Below are 20549 nucleotides of genomic sequence, written 5' to 3'. Positions count from 1 at the left end.
AAATGTTTGCAGAATGTGCTATAGTGTTCTCTGCCTGTCTCTACTCTTGCAATTTGTGAACAAACTGCAACCATTCTGTTCATATTCAAGGAAAAATTGAGTTCTTGCATAATCTATTCAGTGTAAATGGCAATTTCTCACAGTCATTCAAAAGCATTAGAAAACTCCATCAGTTCCTTTTCTTTCTCAAAGTCTCTGTCTTTTGTTTCAATGGAAAAAAAATTATATACGTTTTTCATCTAAAACAAGAAGAGGAAGAAAGAGAAATGGAAGCATCATCCTGGATGTTTTTGATACGCATCTTAGTTGACAGTGTAGTATCGTGTTCAGCCTCCAACCGTTAAAAAAAAAAAAAAAAAAAAAAAAAAAAAAAAAAATCTGTTCCAAACAAAACTAGGCCAATAGGGCTTTTTAAATTTTCTTGCTGATTACCTTCAAGGAAAGCTCGTGCTACCCCATGCCAATCCACCGCAAACTGCTCAAACTGTAGCACATCTCCCATCTTTGTTCTGCTCTGAGATCAATGTTTCATCAGTGCCTCGTATCATACTCCTGGAGCAGAAGTGTCAGATCTCAGACACCTGCACCAGTCCTGTTCCCCAGTATGCTACAGACATAGGAAGACATTTATCCAACAACTACAGGTAAGGAGGGAGAAATAGGCTACGTATTAACATCCTTATGAACCACTGAATCAAGGCTAAAATCTGATTATAAAACAGACAGGCTTTATTTGTGTGCTGCAAAATCCAGGACCAAAGAAAATATTCAGTCTGTGAAAGTCCATTTTACCACCTGAAACCTTTATAAATGTAGAAGAACGCAAATAGAAAATAAAAGTAAAGCTCCTATGTACAAACAAAACTATAAATTTTTTAGCATACCTGGCAATATTCTTCCAATAAGAGCATCTAACAACCAAAAGGACTCCTCTTCATTCTTTGTAATAAGAATCAAGTATCCAGCTATGAAATTCATGCCCTGAAATAGAAAGAAAAGTTTTAAGATGCATACAGTTAAGAGTTATAAGCTAAGTGTTTCTGACTAATTTCTTTTGATTAGCTCTCTGAAGTATTATCTGCCCACGATTTTTTTTTTAATTCTAAAGCTCTGTCCTTAAATAACTGGTAAGTGGTTTGACCAGCCCCAAAACACAGCTATCTTAGATGTGCACCACAAACATAACACACCTGCAGGTGGACAGTGCAGCTGCAGAAGGAGAATACCTGATCCAAACACTCTCTAGCAAAAAGTTACAATTCCAGCAGATTTTATGAGCTGTTGCTGCTTAGTTCATCAAATGGCTGTGTACAAATCATTTATTTCCATTAGTACCTATAGTAGTCCACATGCTAATCACTGACTTTGGCCACTATAGCTCCTGCCTTTCAGGGTAAAAATGGAAGGGAAACAGCCAGGGAAAATCTACAAAAAAATGTGAAAAAGTAGTCAAGCCATATCTTGTCAAATCCAGATTGTACAATTTATCTAATCTTTACCAAGCTCCCTGACTAGAGAAATAACATGCAGAACGCAGAGGCTGCAAATTACTATTCCCTATAAGCACATTGCCTCTGTCTCAGAAAAGCACTTCTTTCTCATACCCATCATAGCATTGCAAAGCTATGGCAATATTGCTAATTAACATGCACAATTGTTTCACTTTCCTTGGGTTCCTCAGCTTGAAGTTTTTTTTTTTAACATGTGTTTTCCCCCATCGTAAACAAGATGACAATTGCAATAACATAAACAGCAGATATGCACAACAGACAAAAGCTGCCCCTCTGAGGTGCAAGCTCCCCCCAGAGCCCTTGTAAGCTAACAGAAAGTCACTTTTAAATATTCACAGGCTATGAAGGCTGGTATTGGTTATGCTGCCTTCTTCAGTTTCATCCTTCTCTTTGGCATCTTCCTTGTCCTCTCTCCCTCTTAGGTCTGCTTCCCTGGCACTGCCTATAGCCACAGGCAGTGATATTGTCTCCCTGTCTCCTGAAGTGCAGCCAACTATGGCTTGGGTAAGACAACTGCCACCAAAACTCCCTGCCCTTGGGAGCCACTGGAAGTTCTTCTCTAAACTGAAATCTTATGTCTTGCATTAAACAGATTTTACCCACTTGTCCTGCCACAGCAGGTGCTGCAACCCCCCGAGAAGACCAGAATATTAGGACATTGCGTCTTCCCTGATGTTTCATTTTTGAGCACCGAGTCCCTTCAGCAGCTGTTAAGAAGTTGCTTGGATCTATCCTGCATGGCCTTACAGGGTGCTTGGCCTCCTGGCTGGGAAGGCGACTGTTTGTTTCTATGCTGACAGTTGGTGCGGTAATTGCATCCATGGTGACAAGAGACTATTTGGCACTTCACACGGCAAGCACAAAAAGCTACTTCTTTTGCATATAGTCACAGGATGCTGAACTTCACTGGTTACACTAGGGTAAGCAAACTGTACCACTGTCACAGTGTGAAAATGCAAAGCCTAACACACTCCCAGCTGGGGGCTTAAACGCCAGTAAGCACCACAGATACACTAGTATTATGAAAATGCTGCCTTAGAGAGGTTTTGCTTGGTAAAAGCTCTGCAAAACGCTAGAAGTCTTTTACTTCGAATTTTCTAGCGTTCATAGGCTCGCTCTCTCTCATTATGCAGGAGGCATCGCAGTATCTATTTTGATGAAGTTTGCTGCTTCACTGGCAGAAAAGGTGGTTTCCTGAAACACTCCCTGATTCATGATGCGCCCTGCAAAGCAGGTGCTGGCCCTTGGTTTATGTTCTAACTATTTAGCCACAAATGATAACATTCATCCTCTGAGGAGACCAGAGGTGAAAAGAAATCCCACAGGGCTTTTCTACCCTACTTTTTCATCCCCATTTGAGGTCTGTTCATAATGCCAAGTTAAAATGTAAGCATCAGCCCATGGAGTAAACAAATAACATACCAAAACTTTTTAATAACAATTGGACATACATTTTGGGTAGAAACTAGCATGGTTTAGAAGCTGTGTATATGTTTGTGTGTCCAATTACCCGTATACAGGGGCTGAGCCTTGCAAAATAGTGTTCGCAATTTGACCCTGTTATTCTTGAAAGATTAAACAGATTACATTTTAATAAATACCTACTGAAAATAGAAAAATGAATCTTTTACTGTCATATTTCAAAGAATCTCTGTACTATAATTGGTTGGTATACACAAAAAGAATTTGCTTTAGCAACTTCAGTCTAGGTTTAAGTCCTCATAAGTCTCCTACTATCCAGGTTTCAATAAACATAACTCATATTCTTTTAACTCTGGGATAGATGGATTTACTGTACTAGCTTCCTTGACTGGCACAAGGTACAGGTTAGCACATGTATCTTTGGTGAGAAAAGGGAGGAGAAAGGGGTTTTATAAATCAACCGAAAACAGACTTGGCTCATGTCAGTTCCGGCTTCTTCACGATCCACAAAATGGCCTTATTCTTTCCTGACTGATGGTCATGAATCACCTAGTATCTTCTTTGTGTCCCCAGAGGAAATTTTACAGTATTTAGAAATGACAACAGGAGCTTTTTTGAGTTGCATCTAAGCAACATCAGGTTGAATTTTTAACAATTTTTCTTCCTACTTGACTGTCAAGACTTTGAGATGCCACCAAATAAATGCTACCAACATTTCCCACCACCAAGCTAGCTAAAATCCTAGGTGATATTACCTGAGCACTGGTTTTCCTGATACTTCAAAAAATGTTCCAGTGAAAACAAAGGAAATTGAGATATGATAATCCCTTATACACACCAAGGACTATTTTAGGAAAGATGGAGGTAGGGAGGCAAGAGGGAAAGACAAGCTCACTCTCTTCTCCTGCACACAGCAACAAACCTTGGTAAGTACATCCACATAAAAAAAAAAATATTTTGCAGCTAGTGAATGGAATCAAACCCAATAAAGCAAGCTATACAAAGACCCTGGAGAAATTCATGAGGTCACTTGAACTTGTGTAAAATAATTAATTTATTTATGTTTTTAAAATGTTACTAGGGAAGAAAAAGTTTATGGATCTGCCTCTGTCCTCCTACATCAGCTTTATCATCTAAAACTGTACATTTCAATGGAAAAAAACAATTACCATTGGTAAAACGCAGCATTGTTCAAAAAATACTGATTACATACCTGACAGTATCCTACTGCTTTATTATGATGCCCATATGCTACCAACACATTGTAGAGCGTATGCTGCAAACAGGGATCAGCAGTTTTGCGGAATTTTACATTGTCTGGAAATGTTCTATTCATGTCTAGAGAAAAGGAAAAGAGAAGACCAAAATTAAGAGTTCTTGCCTCCTTCACCTTCCAACAAATCTTTACAACTTTCCTGAAGTTCAGCTGAAACTTCCCTAGAGCTCGCTACACTGTAGTTTCAATAGATGAATTTTAGAAAGAAACAGCTTTACCTCTCTTATTGGCTAAAAGGCCATCTTGCATTCAAGGATAATCTATTCCTAGAAAGACTAATCCCATTAGGGTATAGAAATCAATTTTAAGCAGTACTAAAGAGACTCTCCTGCAGAATGGACTTTCTCAAGTTCCATTTGTAGAGGGTTAAATGAAAGCAAATCAGCCATTTTGACTGATTGAAACAACACATACCAAATTTATCTAGTCAAGTGGCAAGACATGAGCTGCAGCTCTGGGAAAGCATATTCTCTTAACAAATCAGGTGAGCTTTCAACAGACCTATCCTTTAATGAACTCCTACAGAATAGCCCTGAACTATTTAAAGTCCTGTTCCTGCAACTAATCACACCCACTTGAAACCACAGTATTTTTTTAAAAAGATTTTTTTCCAGGATGCGACTGTCAGACAATCTGTTTCTTCATTTGTGCAAGATCACACAGAAGGAGATTTATTTTTGAAGACCACATAGCAATACCCATCCCCTACACTTCATGCTTAATCCTAAACCAAGTAAGAGTCCACAATTATTGATGTTCCAAAGTAGTCATTTCTTCCAGACCAAACACGAAAGAGTAGGACTTGCCTCTCCTGACTTAAAGGTCTAAAAGTTAGACATACAAGTTTGAGCTAGTCACTCAAAACCTTCTTTGGTTGTTGGAAAGAAACAGGCAGAGTTAAACTGGCCTGTTTCACTCCATAAAGAGGAAACCCAAGGTGACTAGTCCTGACTTGCACATCTGATTTTTAGAAATCTAGGGCAGGGGACAAAAATCCCATTCAAAAGCAACTGTACTTCAAAGATCTTCAAAACCTAAGGCCTATTAATGAAATAAGAACAGTTATATTGGTTATATTTAACAATATAAAAACTTTAGGTTAAAGTAAAAAGGTTAGTAACAGCACTACTATACAGATGTTTACATCCTGAGAGATGTCGGTTTCTATCAGCTTTTTCTGTGTAAAGGAAGAAGCCTGTCACATCTTTAATACAAAGATGAGCTGTAAGCAACTACGAAAGCCCTTCAAAATCATTAGGCATTACACAGTCATTGTACTAATCACCATTTCTTCCTTTTTAAGTCAATTAATCACTTGCAGAAATAGAAGGGCAGAAAAATGTTTCAATTCACCTCTTGTGACTTGAAAGAAAAACACACAGAAAAAGACTGTTTTTAAAAGGACTTGAGCACGAGCCAGATAGTTAAAGGCTAAAGAAATTTGTTTTGCTTCCTCCTGGTAGGAAGAGCAACATAGTATTTGCATAATCAGGATTATTTGTTGTTTAATAAGGTATATGTTGGATGTTACAGGAAAGATTAATGCTGACATTTCAGTTTTGGGTCTTCCCTTCAGCTATACAGAATAACGTCTGTGTGTGTGTGGGGGGGTGGGGGTGGGGGGAAGTAAGAAAGTCCACCACATACAGAGCAAAGGCCAATCAAACTGAACTCATCTTCAACCTCACAACCTGCAAAAGGGCTGCAGTTAAGAGTATCAGCTTCAGTTTGCTTTCTGATTACAGAGTATGTTTTTCTGTGAAGACTGGGGAAGTCTTTCCTAATTTTATGAAGGACTCTGAACTTTCCTTCACATTTAGTAACAGTACTTTGGCTTAGAAGGAAGGGCTTTAATAAAAAGTTAAGGGCACGGTCTTGCAAGACTGCTGATGCCAGATTAGTATCTTGAGCGCACGAAGGGCGAGAGGTCTCCCTTCCTCTCCATGCTACCACTTCTGCACATGTTTGCACGTTTCCCCCCTCCCACCAGCTCTGACGCTCCTCTGATCACAAAGTTACTGCACTAAGCCAGCACATGCACAGTGGTATGTTTTACCACTGCTGTTAGACAACTGCCAGAGACGACTTGAGGCAAACTGTAGGAGCAGGCAAGAAAAGCTGTTCTTCTGGTTGGAGCATTTCCCCCTGCCTTGCACTCTCACAGCAGAGACATCTGAATACCTCCTTCTCTTCTCTCCATGCAGCCCATCCTCTGACCTACTACTCATTAACCTACTTCATTTCTGATAAATGTTAGTGTTCCAAAAGTACACAAGGTAGTACAAGTTGAAAATTTTTAACAATCAGAGTAAGTTGTGCAGGGAAACGAAAATAAGAAAACAGCATGGTAGCTTACGCTGCTAGCTATAACCCAAAACTCTGCATCTCGTGGTTGTGCACAGATCTGTTGACTTTAACCAAACAATGTATAGAAGTATGGGATCAGGAAGGAAGAAGGCCACAAAAGGAAAAGACTAGTTACTTTTTTGCTGTAAATTCAGATTAAATCTCAGCAGCACTTTTTCTACATGACCCTTCAGTAATGTACGATGGCAGTGTAATGTTTCTGTAAAACACAGAAACGATGGCTCTGCAATCCCTTTCCTCTTGATTTCTCTGCACAACATCCTAGAGAAGACTTGTTTCTTTGCCTTCAGAGGATTGCATCATTTTTTACCTCTTACTCAGAAATAAAAATTTGGGCAAAAATCCACATTATCCTCAGTTCAAGAAATAGACATCTATTTTGCTACCTGGAATCAGAATTGCAGACATTATTTCTGGAGCAAAAAAATTTAAATGTGCAGTCTGGAAAACTAATGTTTTCGTATCAGCCTTGTGCTTGTACCCTTGTGCTAGGGTACTTCAGCAGACAGGCACGCCCCTAAGTCAGTCCAGCATAGGGCTACAAAGATGATCAGAGGGCTGGAGCACCTGCCCTGTGAGGAACAGCTGCGAGAGCTGGGCCTCTTCAGCCTGGGGAAGAGAAGACTGAGGGGGGATCTTATCAACGTGTACAAGTACCTGAAGGGAGGGTGTCATGGAGACGGGGACAAACTCTTCTCAGTTGCCCCGTGTGACAGGACAAGAGGCAATGGGCAGAGATTGAAGCACAGGAAGTTCCGCCTGACCGTGAGGGGGAATTTCTTCCCTGTGAGAGTGACGGAGCACTGGACCAGGTTGCCCAGAGAGGTTGTGGAGTCTCCTTCTCTGGAGATATTCAAGGCTCACCTGGATGCAACCGTGTCTAACATGCTGTAGGTGACCCTGCTGAGCAGGGAGGTTGGACTAGATGATCTCCAGAGGTCCCTTCCAGCCTTACTGATTCTATGATTCTATGATTCTTCATCTTCCTATTACACTCTTTCTGCACTTACCTTCACACTCTGTGCCTCCCCTCTCCCAGACATAACATCCAGTGTCATGTAACATGTAACATAACATGTTTTGGTTGTTCATCTAGTTACTGCTACACTGTAACTTCCTTCTGCTCTGAAAAGCCTCCAGGCATTCAAAATATTTTTTTTAACCAAGTAAAGAGCAGAATCGGCTTTAAAATAAACAACTCCCCCCTCAACTGCCAACTACAAACATTCAAAAGCTGAAGTGCAAGCCATCAGAATAATGAGATTAAGTTATTGGTAACAAGTTGTGAAAATAGTATATTTAAGGGGCTTTTTGTCTTATAATTGGATGTTTAGGACACATCTTCAACTTTTCCCTGCAACAATCAGAATTACAAACTTATTTAAGATTGCCATCAACTAAGACTACAGAAACTGAAGCCAGAAAAAAAAACAAAACAAAACAAAAAATCCACCTAAGAAACAGCAGTTAAATGTCAGTTTTGATGAAGGGTCCAGTTCAATAGCTTGCAGCAATAAAGAAAGCAAACAGTGCTAGGAATTCTTACAAAAGGACAAGAGAACAATTCTGCCTCTGTATAAATTTGAGAAGCATCTTATGTCTTAACTACCGCATAAATTCTGGTCCCACTCATCTCCCAAAGGTCATACCAGAACTAGACAAATACAGAGAATGACAACAAGGAAGACCACATACACACAAAGACAAGGTGGACTATAGCTCCTTGGTTTGGAAGGAGATGCTTATGAGTGAGATAGGACAAAGGTCTGCAAAATCATGAGTGGTGCGGAGAAGGTGAAAAAGGAGCAACTGAGGGATTTTTGTGAGCTTTTCCCCATCTAGTGCTATTAAATACAACCATGCTGCATTTTACTCAGGAATGCCCCAAGCCACATATAACTGGAGAGCAGGAAAATATTCTGAGGAAATATCACTATACACTTTCCTCTTTCAGTTTCTCCTTTGGCTAATTTGGTGGAGAAAAGACTAGACAAGGTGGCTGCTGAGATATAACCTGATATGGCTTTTCTTACACAGAGCCAAGAGAGATGATGTTGACTTCTCCTCACTCTCTCATGGTTAAATGACCTGAACTCATAAAATTCCCAACCTTCAGTAACAGTTTAACCCCTTCAGAGCAATTTATGAATGCTTAGATAGTCAAATTTTCACCGTCTCCTGTGAAGTGTCAATAGCTATTGTCTGAATTACTTTTGTCAACTTATTACAAACTAAACTAGGACCTGCTACTACTATCCAGTCTGCACAGCTATATCCTTAAGCCATTGGTCATGAGATACTGTACAAGCTCAGGAGACTGACTCATAAACATCAGATCACAAATTTCTCGGCATGTACAATTTCTCTTCATGCAATGCAAAAGTCAAAATGTGGATACTAGTTGTGTAGGTGATTTGCATGTGGCAGGATGTGCATACACAGGCGTACTTACTTTGAAGTTCAATGGCCCAGTCTAAGGCAGACACAAGGAAGCTGTAACGCCTAGCTATTCATAATGAGCATGTAGCCTTTGCGTTAGGAGAAGAGCACATTTCGTCTTGCCAAGATCACTTGTCCTATTAAACTTTACTGTATTAGGACATGAACAAAAAAATGCAGTAGGAACGTATTCCTTTCTAAATGTGTACTTAAAAATAACTTTGCTATGAAAATTTCCATCGAAATTTAGAGATCTGCATTCTTTAAGCATTTTATTCAAAGTAAGAAGTGTTCTCCCTCCTTCATTTCTCTAAAAAAAACCCCAGAGTATACTGAAGCATCAAGTGCTGAAAAAAACACAAGGACAGCAATAAGTCCATCAGTTAAAAACCAGCAACATAAAGAGCAAAATAATCTAAACTGGTCTTTCAATTTTTAACTGAGACTTTTGTTGCTACTACTAATCAGATCTAAAAAAAATTAGACCATTTCTCTGAACAGTTTACCTGCCCTTTTTAACTGCTACCAGATTAAAGTCATTCCCATATTGAAAATACATTTCAAATGTAAATTAAAATTGTTTGGAACCTCTGGGCACTTAAGAGGAAACACTTTCTTATGCAAGCTTCAAATTGAATTTGAAGGAATGCCTTTGATTGACCCTGTCCCCCTCCCCAGAAAAAAGAAAGTGTGGTTGATGTTTTCTTTTTTTGAACTGCAATGTTGCATTAGACCTTTACCTTGCAGCTAGACTATAGGACTAAATATTGTCTGAAAATTTTGAAAATTGCAGATACACAAAGTGAATGGCAGCAAGATCCCACATCTTGATTTATTTTACTGTTAATACCAACCACGGTGATGGGAAAACAACACAGGCAAAAATGCCTTGAACATTAAAGTTAAACAAAAATTTACACTGAAATGGTACTTAACTGTGCAAATGTATACTGAGCTTTAGCTAACAAAAGCACTGAATTTTACTATATGTAAAATTTATGTTCACCTCAAGAATTTGTTCTCTAGTTCCATCCCTCTTATATTTATGGTATCTCTCCCTTTCTGAGGGGAAATCTCCTACCACTTTGAAGTCTTCAGCTGTCTTATAACTTTAGTTTCTTCCTGAAAAAAGATCTCCAACCTATTTCTTTCATCCTTACCCTCACTTGTTCCTTGTTAGTTTTCTCAACCATGCAGTAGCTCTTCCAAAACTTCATAATTCACATCATCTTCCACTATTTTTCCTCCCCCACAGAATTATTTTATTTCATAGTATGACCTGTGTGAAAATCCACCCGCTGTCCTGATTTGATTCTTGATGTTACTGTCTAGAACTGGAGAGGAAATTGTTTGTAACATCCTATTGCAGTAATTGTACTCTGACAGAGTACCATCTGCTCCTTTACTAGGTTGTTATCAAGGCTGGCTTTGGAAACTCATCTTAGCAGTTTCCTCTGTATTCATAAAATCAGAGCTCTGCTGTTCTCATCTCAGAGCGGCGCATGTGCCTTAAGATCTCTGGTTAGTCTTCCTACTTGCAGGAACATGAAATGTTCCAAAATACCATACTAAGGTGTGCAATCCCCAAAGCCCACATTGTTGCTGCTGTTTTGTTTGAGGGGGGAAAAAAACAAACTTGACCTGAACTAAAAATATTCAGAGTTCAGATGATTATATAACTTCAACTAAAATTAGTCATATACAACTCCAACTAAAATTAGTCAAGCCCTAACCTCAAGCAGCTAGCTTTTTCAAGAGGGAAAAAAGAGGACAACAATTGCACCTGCCTTCTTAAGGAAACAACCACAACATTGTGCTGGCCCCGAGCACAGTTATACCTCTGGCTCTCAAATTGGCAATTGAGCCAATATTAACTTCTCTACAAAAGCTCTGCTACAGCAAGTTGAAAAGTTTCAGGACAAATATAGGTTACATCAAACTTCTCCTACTTGCTTGCCCTCTCCTACTGCTGCTTTTAAAAACACCCAGCAGACCAAGGTTTGGTTGCCCCTAATACCTGTCACCAGTATAGGCCACTAGCCAGCCTTCACAGACAGAGAGCAAGAAATTGGACAAGTAGAGGAGAGCTGTTTCATCTGCTATGCTTCCCCTCTTCCAGGGATTTACATTTACTGGTTAGGACTTCATGAGTCAGAGGTTAGAACTATCATGGTGATATGAGTGTGAGTAGGTTTCCCCACCCTTCAATCTGTCAAATTCCTTTTGAACAGGTTTATATTTTGGTCTCTGCAGCACCCTCCAGCAAGTGCCGCAGTTCAGTGAAGCTTTGTTCTAAACCCACAGCATGGCAAATTTCATTTAGTGACCTTGGTTCTTATGTTACAAGAAATAACTAACATTTACTCCCCATTCACCCCATTTTCAGCATTTATAGTCTATATTCCTCTTTTAGCAGCTTTTCCTCAGCAGTCCTGTTCCCAGGCTGAAATCCTAGTATAATTCATCTGTCTTGTATGTTCACTGTTCCATGTCTTCAACTATCTCTGCTGCTCTTACAGTACCCTTTTGGGATAAAGCTAAGGATAATCAGACCCGAAGGCAGGTCTCATGGTACACTGGCAACCGACCATTCACTTAGGAGGTGACATAATAGCATTTTCTGTTTTGTTCTTAATTGCTTTCCAAATCATTTCTAACCTTCCTTAACGTTTTTGACCACATGATGAACTTGGAGAGAGCTGTGCTGTTAAAGAGCTTACGGCTAATCTAATTTGTATGTTAATTCTGCATTTAAATCGCTACTACAACAGCATAAGATTTCCATGACATAACTTGATCTCTAACATTTAAGGATACATGACAGTAAATAAACAAGGATATCATTATCAGGACAATAACCTGTTTTGATTGCTTCAACCAGCTTGTCATTTTTCTCTCCCTCAAGCAGTCTGTGGTAGTATCCAGGGTTTTGTTCCATGTTGGCTTGAGCCCCACTCACAATCATCCAGACCAAGGCACGGTGTTCATTGGGGATGCCTTTCCTGATATATCTCTTCACTGCAAAACAACAAGTTTTTTCTTTTTTTAGAACACGTTGCAAGTTGTATTTTTCTTCTGGAAAGGAGCAATAAAAAGTTGAGAAATCATAGGAAAACCATTGAATAGAGATTACTGTGCTATCCCTCCCCTGTACTACAGTTTAGAATAAGCACTTCTTTCTCAGCTACATGGTACATTTTAGACAGCTAAGTCCTTGCTACCCAAAACCTTCACATCAGTTTCCAGACCCAGGCCTTCCTCCCTCCTCCATTCCCACATTCGGATTTTGATTCCCTCTCTCTTCTTCCCAGTGCCTTTCTCGATGGAGATAACAACAACAAAAGGTTTCTCATCAGTCTTTGTCCTCTAACATGATACCACTTTCTGTTTGTTTGGTTACTCGTTAGCATAAATGGCTATGTTGACATAACTCTAGGATTTCAGTTCAGCACCTAACCACTGAAATTACAGTAGAAACAGAAATATGAAACACCTTTTTAGCCCTTCAGCACCTCTGGCTACTGTCTAAATGAGCTTCCTGAAGAACTGAAGATATGACAAAGCAGCAGATGATTTTTTCTAGAATAACTAGGGAAGTCTTTTCAAATCTAAAGTAGCTCTTATCTCATGAATCTTATTCATCGCCATTTTTTTTTATTAGCAGATGCTTCATTGTGAATTACTAAGATGCAAGACCACAGGAAGAAGCATCAGGTTAATGACAGCCAAAGCAACTTCATCCTGGGAAAGGAATGAAAAATACTCAGGAGGACCTGCTGCTGCTGCTCATAGGTGTGTAACGCTAAATTAGTGTTACCCTTTCTGACTCAAAGACAGCAAAAAGGTTGGAGGTCTTCCAGGTAGAAGAAGCTGACAAAGAATGAGGTATTTCTTACTAAATACATGAGACCCTAATAATTAACATATCAAAGCCTCTTCCCCAAATTCAACAGGATTCAAATATGAATGGACAAAAAAAAAATCATTACCTAATCTAGTTTTATCCAAACACAAATATCTGTAACTCAAGGTAAGTGATGCCTAAATTAAAGGTAATGGGCTTTAAAAATAGCAGAGAGAAACATGGGTTTACAACAACTCAACCAGCCATCTTCTAGGTTCATCCCATCTAATTTTAGCTGCCTATGTCTTAAGCATCAAGACTAGCTTCTTCAGTCAACAGGGAGATCCATGCATCTCTAAAGTGTACTTCTCCCATCTCTCATTTCACTCACTTTGTCTCTCAGACAAAGTAAATGCTCCTACCTTTCACAGTCACAATAAACACCTAGCCTTCAGTGTATCTTTTATTTAGTGTTCCCATGAAGATTTCTGCTTTGAGTAACAGTGTCTATTGTTCCAGCTGCAAAGTAACCTTAACTACATCCTTCTTCTAGACAGATTGGAAATAGTTTACCAATACACATAGGCTTCAAAAGCCCCAGTTCATCTTTTTAAAACATGGGAATTCTAAAGCTCAGATCTAACAAATGTGTGAATTCATCAGAGGCCTCCTGTGTACATCAAGGGGAAGAGCTGCTAGGATGAGCCTGTGAATGCCTCTAGAAACGTACTTAATGGATACACTATAGTATTATCATATTCAAGCATATAATTCTCATGTTCTATTTTTCTGGAACAACTATCAACTCAGAAAGCACAGCCAGCATCCACAATACACATTAAATTCAGAGAAACAGGGACAGGCCTTTGACATCGGCCCAAGAGTGAGCAGCCTGGCAGCACAGCTTACATTCACTACTCCTCAGTGCCACTGTTCTCACGACATCACGTGGCCCAAGACTGGCATTGCCCCAGGTGACCACTTACCCCCAACTTCCCAAGCTCCTCCACTATCTGAGGTATGAAAACCCACTAGATGTTTAAACTAGACTTTAGTGTCTTTGGAGGGTGCTTTTCTTCCTTATGTCATTATCATACCTGCCAAAATCTGCACTCAAACTTACAGAAGCAGTAATGTAGTTTCAAAAATCAGGAAAGTTGCAATTTTATTTTTATATGTATATATATGTTTTTAACATATATAAACACACACACACACATTTATATAAAAAACTCCAATACCACATTATCCTCAAGAAAGAAAAATACCCAGAGCAACATTCCACAAAACAGACAACTCTCCCATAGTAATACTTGAGAAACTTTCACAGATGAAGCTGGATCACACATGCAACACCAATCACACATCTTTACTTCAACTGTAAACCAAGGGCTTAATCTCAAAAATAGTACCACTTCACTGAATATCACCTAGTGCTGAGTATCTGCACTCAGAATCATTCACAGGACTACCACGAAGCACATAACACAGAGTTTAATCTCAAAACATGTGTAATAAAAAATATCTTTATTTGAAATTTCTGCCTCTCTTCATTAACAAAACATGAACCATCATCAATATTTTTTAGCAAGTAAAAGTAGTTTTAGTAATTCAATTATGTCCAACACAACATAACAGTTTCTATAGGTTTGTAAATGTATTTTTTTCCTTGTCATATGATAGTGAAGCAGTCTAGAAGTGCTGACACATACCAAAATAAACTGAAGGGAAAAATATATAGAAAATAGCATTTTTCCGGTATTGGGTATTACATATAGTAACGAAAGATTTTAAAGTAAGTAAATCACTTTAAAGGTGTCTGTCTTTCTTTAATGGTAGAATTTGAGAAGTCCTGAGGTTTTTGCTTCAAGATGTATTCACCATTTTTTCTAGAAACACTTTCATTTTTTACCATAGGCATACTATATCATATAGTAATGCACCATTTAAAAACAAAAATTATCTTAGACCCTAGAGAAATAAATTCTACAGCAGAGTTGAAACAGCATACCAGTAAGAAATTGCAAGTTTTATTTTATGAACATATCACAGAAGAAACAAAGCAGATCACCTATGCAGTAAAAGTTCAAGTTACAGTCAAACACAAAATTGCAACGGGGTATATTGATTTTCTAAGAAGCTCCTTTTTTACCACATTCCTGTGCTGAAACAAAAGCACTCTATTTATAATCATTTTCTAGTACCGTTATTTTTACTTTTTACCTCTCACTGTATTTTATCAGCCTCAAAGACAAGAAAGTACTTTCTGCTACCGGTCAGTTCTAACTAACCCACTTGCTGCCAAGTTCTCTTACCTAGCACAATTTTGGTCAGAATTAATCTCCTTTGGGAGCTTATGGCAGACAGTTTGCGGCCCACCCGCAAACAGGCCAGAGCAGATGTCTCCTGGTCCCATAAAGAAAACAGCTCAATGGATGAAAGCAAAAATTAGAGGAGCTCAGTGGTGAACAAGGCAGAGAGGAAGCAAGTGACCGAACACTGACTGGAAATTCTCACACGCAAAGACGCCAGTGAAGATAACAAGGGTAGAGATGGGAAAAAAAATGCCACAAAATGACAAAAATAAAGTCTGGAGAAGGAGCCAAAGGGCCTATCAACCAAAATTCCTGTGACTTGCCCTCCTGGAAGGCTGTGATCCAGCACAACAGGATATGCTGCTTAATCACTGTTGTTAAAGAGTAGTCTAATTATTTGTCTTTATAGTAGAACAATTAGATGCACACATACCACACTGAATATGAGGCAAAACACAGCAGCATGTGAACACACCACATTTCCAGACTGGAAAATTAGCACAAGTCATCACTTCTTCCTGTTCCCCCCCCCCCCCAAGAGGAATTACGAGCTCCGCCATGCACACAGACAACGGGGCGTGGAGCTGCTGAGATAGCACGCGCACGACGCCTCTGCTGTATCGTCACAGCAGGACACATCTGGGAAGGGCCCCAGCAGGACTCAAAATAAGGGTAGGGGTTGCAGAAATAGCTTGGGTGCCTGCAGGGAGGGAGCAGTAAATCAAGGATCCTTCTCGGTTCTAGCTCACGGTCAACTCGCAACAGAGTGGAAGTTATCAGGAAGAACAGCGTAAGCTCCTGAGCAAAGCTTCAGAGCAATGAAGTCAAGTCCTGGAAGAGGGAGGATTCAGTGAATAAAACAGAAGACTTTCCATTCTCGATGCTCCCACGAGAAAATCACCACAGGATCACCTTTTACAGGATAAAACATGCACCCAAGCAACTACCTAAATAATTCCATGTCAGTATGCCACCGACTTCAATCTTCACACTGATACCACAGGGCAAGGGTTTAAATCAGCAACTGTACAGGTTAAGCTGTTGCTTTCCTTCTCTGAGGTATCAGCCGATGATACAAGGAGAGAAGCTTAGTGTAACAACTTTAATTTTACATTCAGGCTATAGTTCCTCAACTGCGCTGAATTCCAACCATTCCCCTCCTAATTATAGGTAATATATTACATATATACATGAAAATTCATGGTCTATAAATCTGAGTATCTTTAGCAAAAGTTAATAATGTGAAAGATGATGCAGCTATGGTCATGATTTGTTGCCTGTGTCCACTCACTGGATCTACTGTATCCTATGTTGTATAAACAGCAGCAGACTTCTCAGGAAAAAAAAAATCATAGCCTGCTAGGGAAGATTAACACAGTAGTAGTGGTTATTGCCATTACATGGCTATTGGGCAGCACAGCCTTCATCGATAGTGAAGTTTGGTGGATAACTTGAGAGATTTAACTGAAATTTCAACTCTGAAATAAGACCAAAGGCATTTGCACTGCTTCTATCTCAATAATATTCTGTATCTAACGCTGGAACAGGCTATGCAAAAGAACTGTGACCAAATCAGAAATTGCTAAGGGTTGCGACTGTCACGGCTTGTATGTTTTAACAAAACAAGATAAATTAAAATCTGAGATTATTTTTTCACAACTAGAACACTACATTGCATTTGTTGGCACTAGAACAAAACACCCAGAACAAAAGCTTCTTTGCATATGGAAGAAAAAGAAGAGAGTAAAAGCAGCTACTTTCTGGTTAGCACTGTAGACCTGGCAGCTGCAGCCCACATTTTCTGGTGTTCCTTCAGCCTCAAAACCAAACTCTTTATACTAAACACACTGTTCCACTTAAAATGTCCAACTATTTATTATTCCATTCTTAGTGCCAAGAAAACTGACACCCAGAATTAGCACCAAAGTCTACACCTGAAGCACAATCCTGAATATTCAGCTACATTACAGACAGTAATTAGATGGTAATGATGAGCTTTTGCTTAGTTTTACTCACTTTTTCTTAAACATTTTTTAGAGCTTCTGCCCAACTCTAAAAGGTTCCCAAGAGAGAGCAAACTGGATACATCATTAGAGGAAAGGGTAAAATTTAGATGCTTATATAGAAAAATAACCAATCCAGAGAAGGAGTTGGGGAGGAGGAAGGAGGGGAACTTTCAGTGTCAAAAGATTCCCTGTCACCTTCTAACTCTCTCCATTTATTTCTCCTTGTATCTTTTACAAGTTAAAATATTACTAGAAGTTTTCCTGCTGTTTGAACTGGGCACCAACAGTTTCTTTAGCATGTTATCCAATGTTGCAGTAGCTCCTACATTAATTTTACTTTCTTCAATTTGTAAGGCATTTCACATTAGTTCTTCGTACACATCTTTTTAGCTGTGAAATGAAGAGTATTTTACAAAAGGAATATAAGGAGTCAGTAACAGATCTGTTAGTAGCTCCCTAATGTCCTGATCTCTGGGGTCCCAGACAGTGCCTTCTACATGATTACATGCCTTTTAAGAAAAGCACAGTGTAAAATAAAATACAGCAAACAGCCACATACTGGCAGCTTGAAAGTATAATCTATCACTATTGTGGATGTAATAAGACATTACTCTGTATGCCAAACAGGATTACTTTGTCATAAGCTTTATAAATCAAATCAATCATCCCCAAAACAACAGTGTATTTGTTTATATATTATTACTGTTTACACTACTGTTTTCCATTTGAAGAGCAAAAGACAAGTAACATTTAACACTCACAACAGCAAATCAATTTAAATACCATTTACATTGGTTCCAACATAATGCATTATTATGTATAAACAAACACAGAACTCACCTTTTAAACTTTTCTGTATTCCATTTTTCCCCTTTAAGAGCTTGGACCATTTTATTGCTCTTCTAGTGAGCACCACTAGATATCTGGAAAAGAATGCTTCATAGGACGCATAATCAAAGTCTTCTGGCCTTTCAAACCCATATGGATCAACCCTACAATAAAAAAAAATCTTATATTACAGTTTTTACATAATTGAAAAAAATACTGAATTATGCTTTAAGTAGCTTCCAGCTGCTATTTCTAAAAGCAGATCAAAACTCCCTCCTTCCGACAAAAATGCACTTTACACAAACTGTTGTCCTCCAAATAGCACACAAAAACTATTGAAGTAAATGAATGAATGTGCACAGTTCAGTTTTAGTGATTCCACAGCTCTTAGACACAAAGAGTTTTTAGAGCAAAGGATCTATTGCATAGAAAATTGGCCTAAATGATGACTACATAGAAGCTTGGGGGACTTTTTTTTCCTGGAGAGATAACAAAAAATATGAGAATTCACGTTGTAAAGGTATAGCACAACAGTTCAACTATGGACTGTACTCACTTTTCCACACAGTTCAGCATTAAAAAAAAATTGACAACGTAAGAATAAGTAGTAATGAGTTACAAAGACTACTTTTAAAAGCTATTCTTTTTGAAATTAGCTTCTTAAAAGTATGAAGAGTTTGGGGGAAAAAACACAAACCTTTGTGTTCACCTACTTTTTGTACATGTGCTATTGAAAATACTCGTTTTTTTTTTTTTCTTTAACAATTTCTCTTTATTACATGACACTGCCTAGGACAATAAGGAACCAACGGGAGTTTCAACACTGCAAGCCTGATTCTGTTTTAGCTCGGCAAGTCACCTGGCAAGTTAAATTTACAGCAACCGCTCAGAACACGTTTCACCTGCCGGCCCTGCCTGTGAGTACGGCACGCTTACAGGCTTTGAAGAAATTAAGCAGGCAGAGAGGTCCATGCTTGCAGAAGAGTCTGCAAGACATCAAGGCTTCAGCTGGAAGCATACCGGCCATTTCGCCCACGGAGCGGCATTGGCGCAGCCTGGGGCAAACCCCAGCTCCCGGGATCGGAGTCGTGGCTGGGAGAGAAGCGTGAAGCGAAAGAGGAACGTTTTGATGTTCACATCTTAAAGCGATGCTACGTGATCAGCAGTGGGAAGAGCCCACCTTTGGACCTGTGTGCTGCTCAGATACGGAGGGTAAACGTAGAAACACTGAAACCACTCGTAGAGGTGCCCCTGAAGGCGGGGAACGCGAGAACGACACGGAAACCATCAGTGCGAGACAGGCTTTTCCCTCGAGCGTTACGGCTGGGACCAGTCGGGCACTAAACACAGACCAGTCGCACGCTCGGCTCCGCTCCTGCGATAAAAGGGGGGACCCGAAGCGCCAGCAAGCGCGACTGTAAGGAGGTCACCTGCCTTCTGCAAGGCGCCTTCTGTCTCCAGGCGCAGGAGGTTACCGCTGGCGTTAGGTCGCCTTACTTACTCTAAGGGCTGCATTTGTTAAGTGCTCCCTTTAGAAAGGCTTCTCCTCCCTAACTCCACACGTTTCTCGGCAAACAAACAAAAAAACTAACGAGGGAAAAAAAAAACTATTTCAAATGGGTATCCATTAATAAATAAATATCCATAAATAAATGAAAATCCCTGCGAGGAGCTCCGTTTCGCCGCCCCCTCCCTCGGTCACGGCAACAGTTTCCCCGATCCCCAAGGAAGTTACGAGACCCGCGTTTCTAACCGCGGGGCCCCGCTCTGCCCCCGCGGGGGCCGCGGCGCGAAACGAAGCGGCAGAGACCCGGGGCCGAGCCGGGCCGGGCCGGGCCCGCGCGCACCGGGGCCAACGACCCCGCGCGAGGCGCCGCCGCCGCCGCCGCGCCCGCCCCCAGCCGGCGCGGCGCAGGTGGCGGCGGGCGGAGCCGCCCGCACCTACCTGTACGCCCAGTCCCGCGTGTCCCGCCCGTCCTCTCGCCTCGCCATCGGCCGCCGCCGCGCTCGGCCTCTCTGCGGCGGAAAGCGCCCAGCGCCGGTGCCGCGGCGGGGAGGCGGCGGCGGCGCAGCGGAGCCGCCGGCGGGCTCCGCTCCGGCCCAGCAGCGCCGCCCCCGCGGCGCCGGCGCCACGCGGAGCCCCGGCGAAGTTCAGCGCTCCGGCCGCGCTCCTGCGGGCGGTGGCCCGGGCCCGCCTCCGCCTCCCATGCCGGGGGCCGGGCAGGGCAGCCCCGCGGTGCGGCCTCCCGCCCCTCCCCGCCCTGCCTTGCCCTGCCCCGCACCGGCCGCGGCCGCGGCGCCGCCCGAGCTGCGCCTGCTGCCCCCGCCCGCGGGGCGCCGGAGCGGGGCCCGCCGCCGGGCCGCGGCCTCCCTGCCGGGCGGGGCCGTGGGGGTCCCGGCGTGCGGCGCGGTTCCCCCCGGTCACAGCTACCTGGGGGCAGCGAGGGAGGGGACTGATAGGGAAGGGAAAAAATAATTGTGCGTTAGCGGGACGGCAAGTGGAAACAGCCCCTCGCTGGGTGACTTGGCGGCGCTGGGAGC

General features: G+C 41.2%; 1 protein-coding gene across 1 annotated transcript in view; it reads right to left on the bottom strand.

Moving 5' to 3' along the window:
- Positions 1-20064, bottom strand: part of GRTP1 (growth hormone regulated TBC protein 1) — a 37313-nt gene extending 17249 nt beyond the window's left edge. The window contains exons 1-5 of the mRNA XM_062575453.1: positions 19954-20064; positions 18021-18172; positions 11875-12033; positions 4147-4271; positions 885-981 (exon numbers count right to left, since the gene is read on the bottom strand). Of these exons, the coding sequence (XP_062431437.1) occupies positions 885-981; positions 4147-4271; positions 11875-12033; positions 18021-18172; positions 19954-20000 (580 nt within the window). The 5' untranslated portion in view covers positions 20001-20064. The remainder of the gene's footprint in view (positions 1-884; positions 982-4146; positions 4272-11874; positions 12034-18020; positions 18173-19953) is intronic.
- Positions 20065-20549: the final 485 nt, after the last annotated feature.

The sequence above is a fragment of the Rhea pennata genome, chromosome 1 (assembly GCF_028389875.1).
Source record: "Rhea pennata isolate bPtePen1 chromosome 1, bPtePen1.pri, whole genome shotgun sequence".
Lineage (NCBI taxonomy): Eukaryota > Metazoa > Chordata > Aves > Rheiformes > Rheidae > Rhea > Rhea pennata.
The sequence above is the reverse complement of the archived record's forward strand: the minus strand, read 5'-3'. Positions and strand labels throughout refer to the sequence as shown.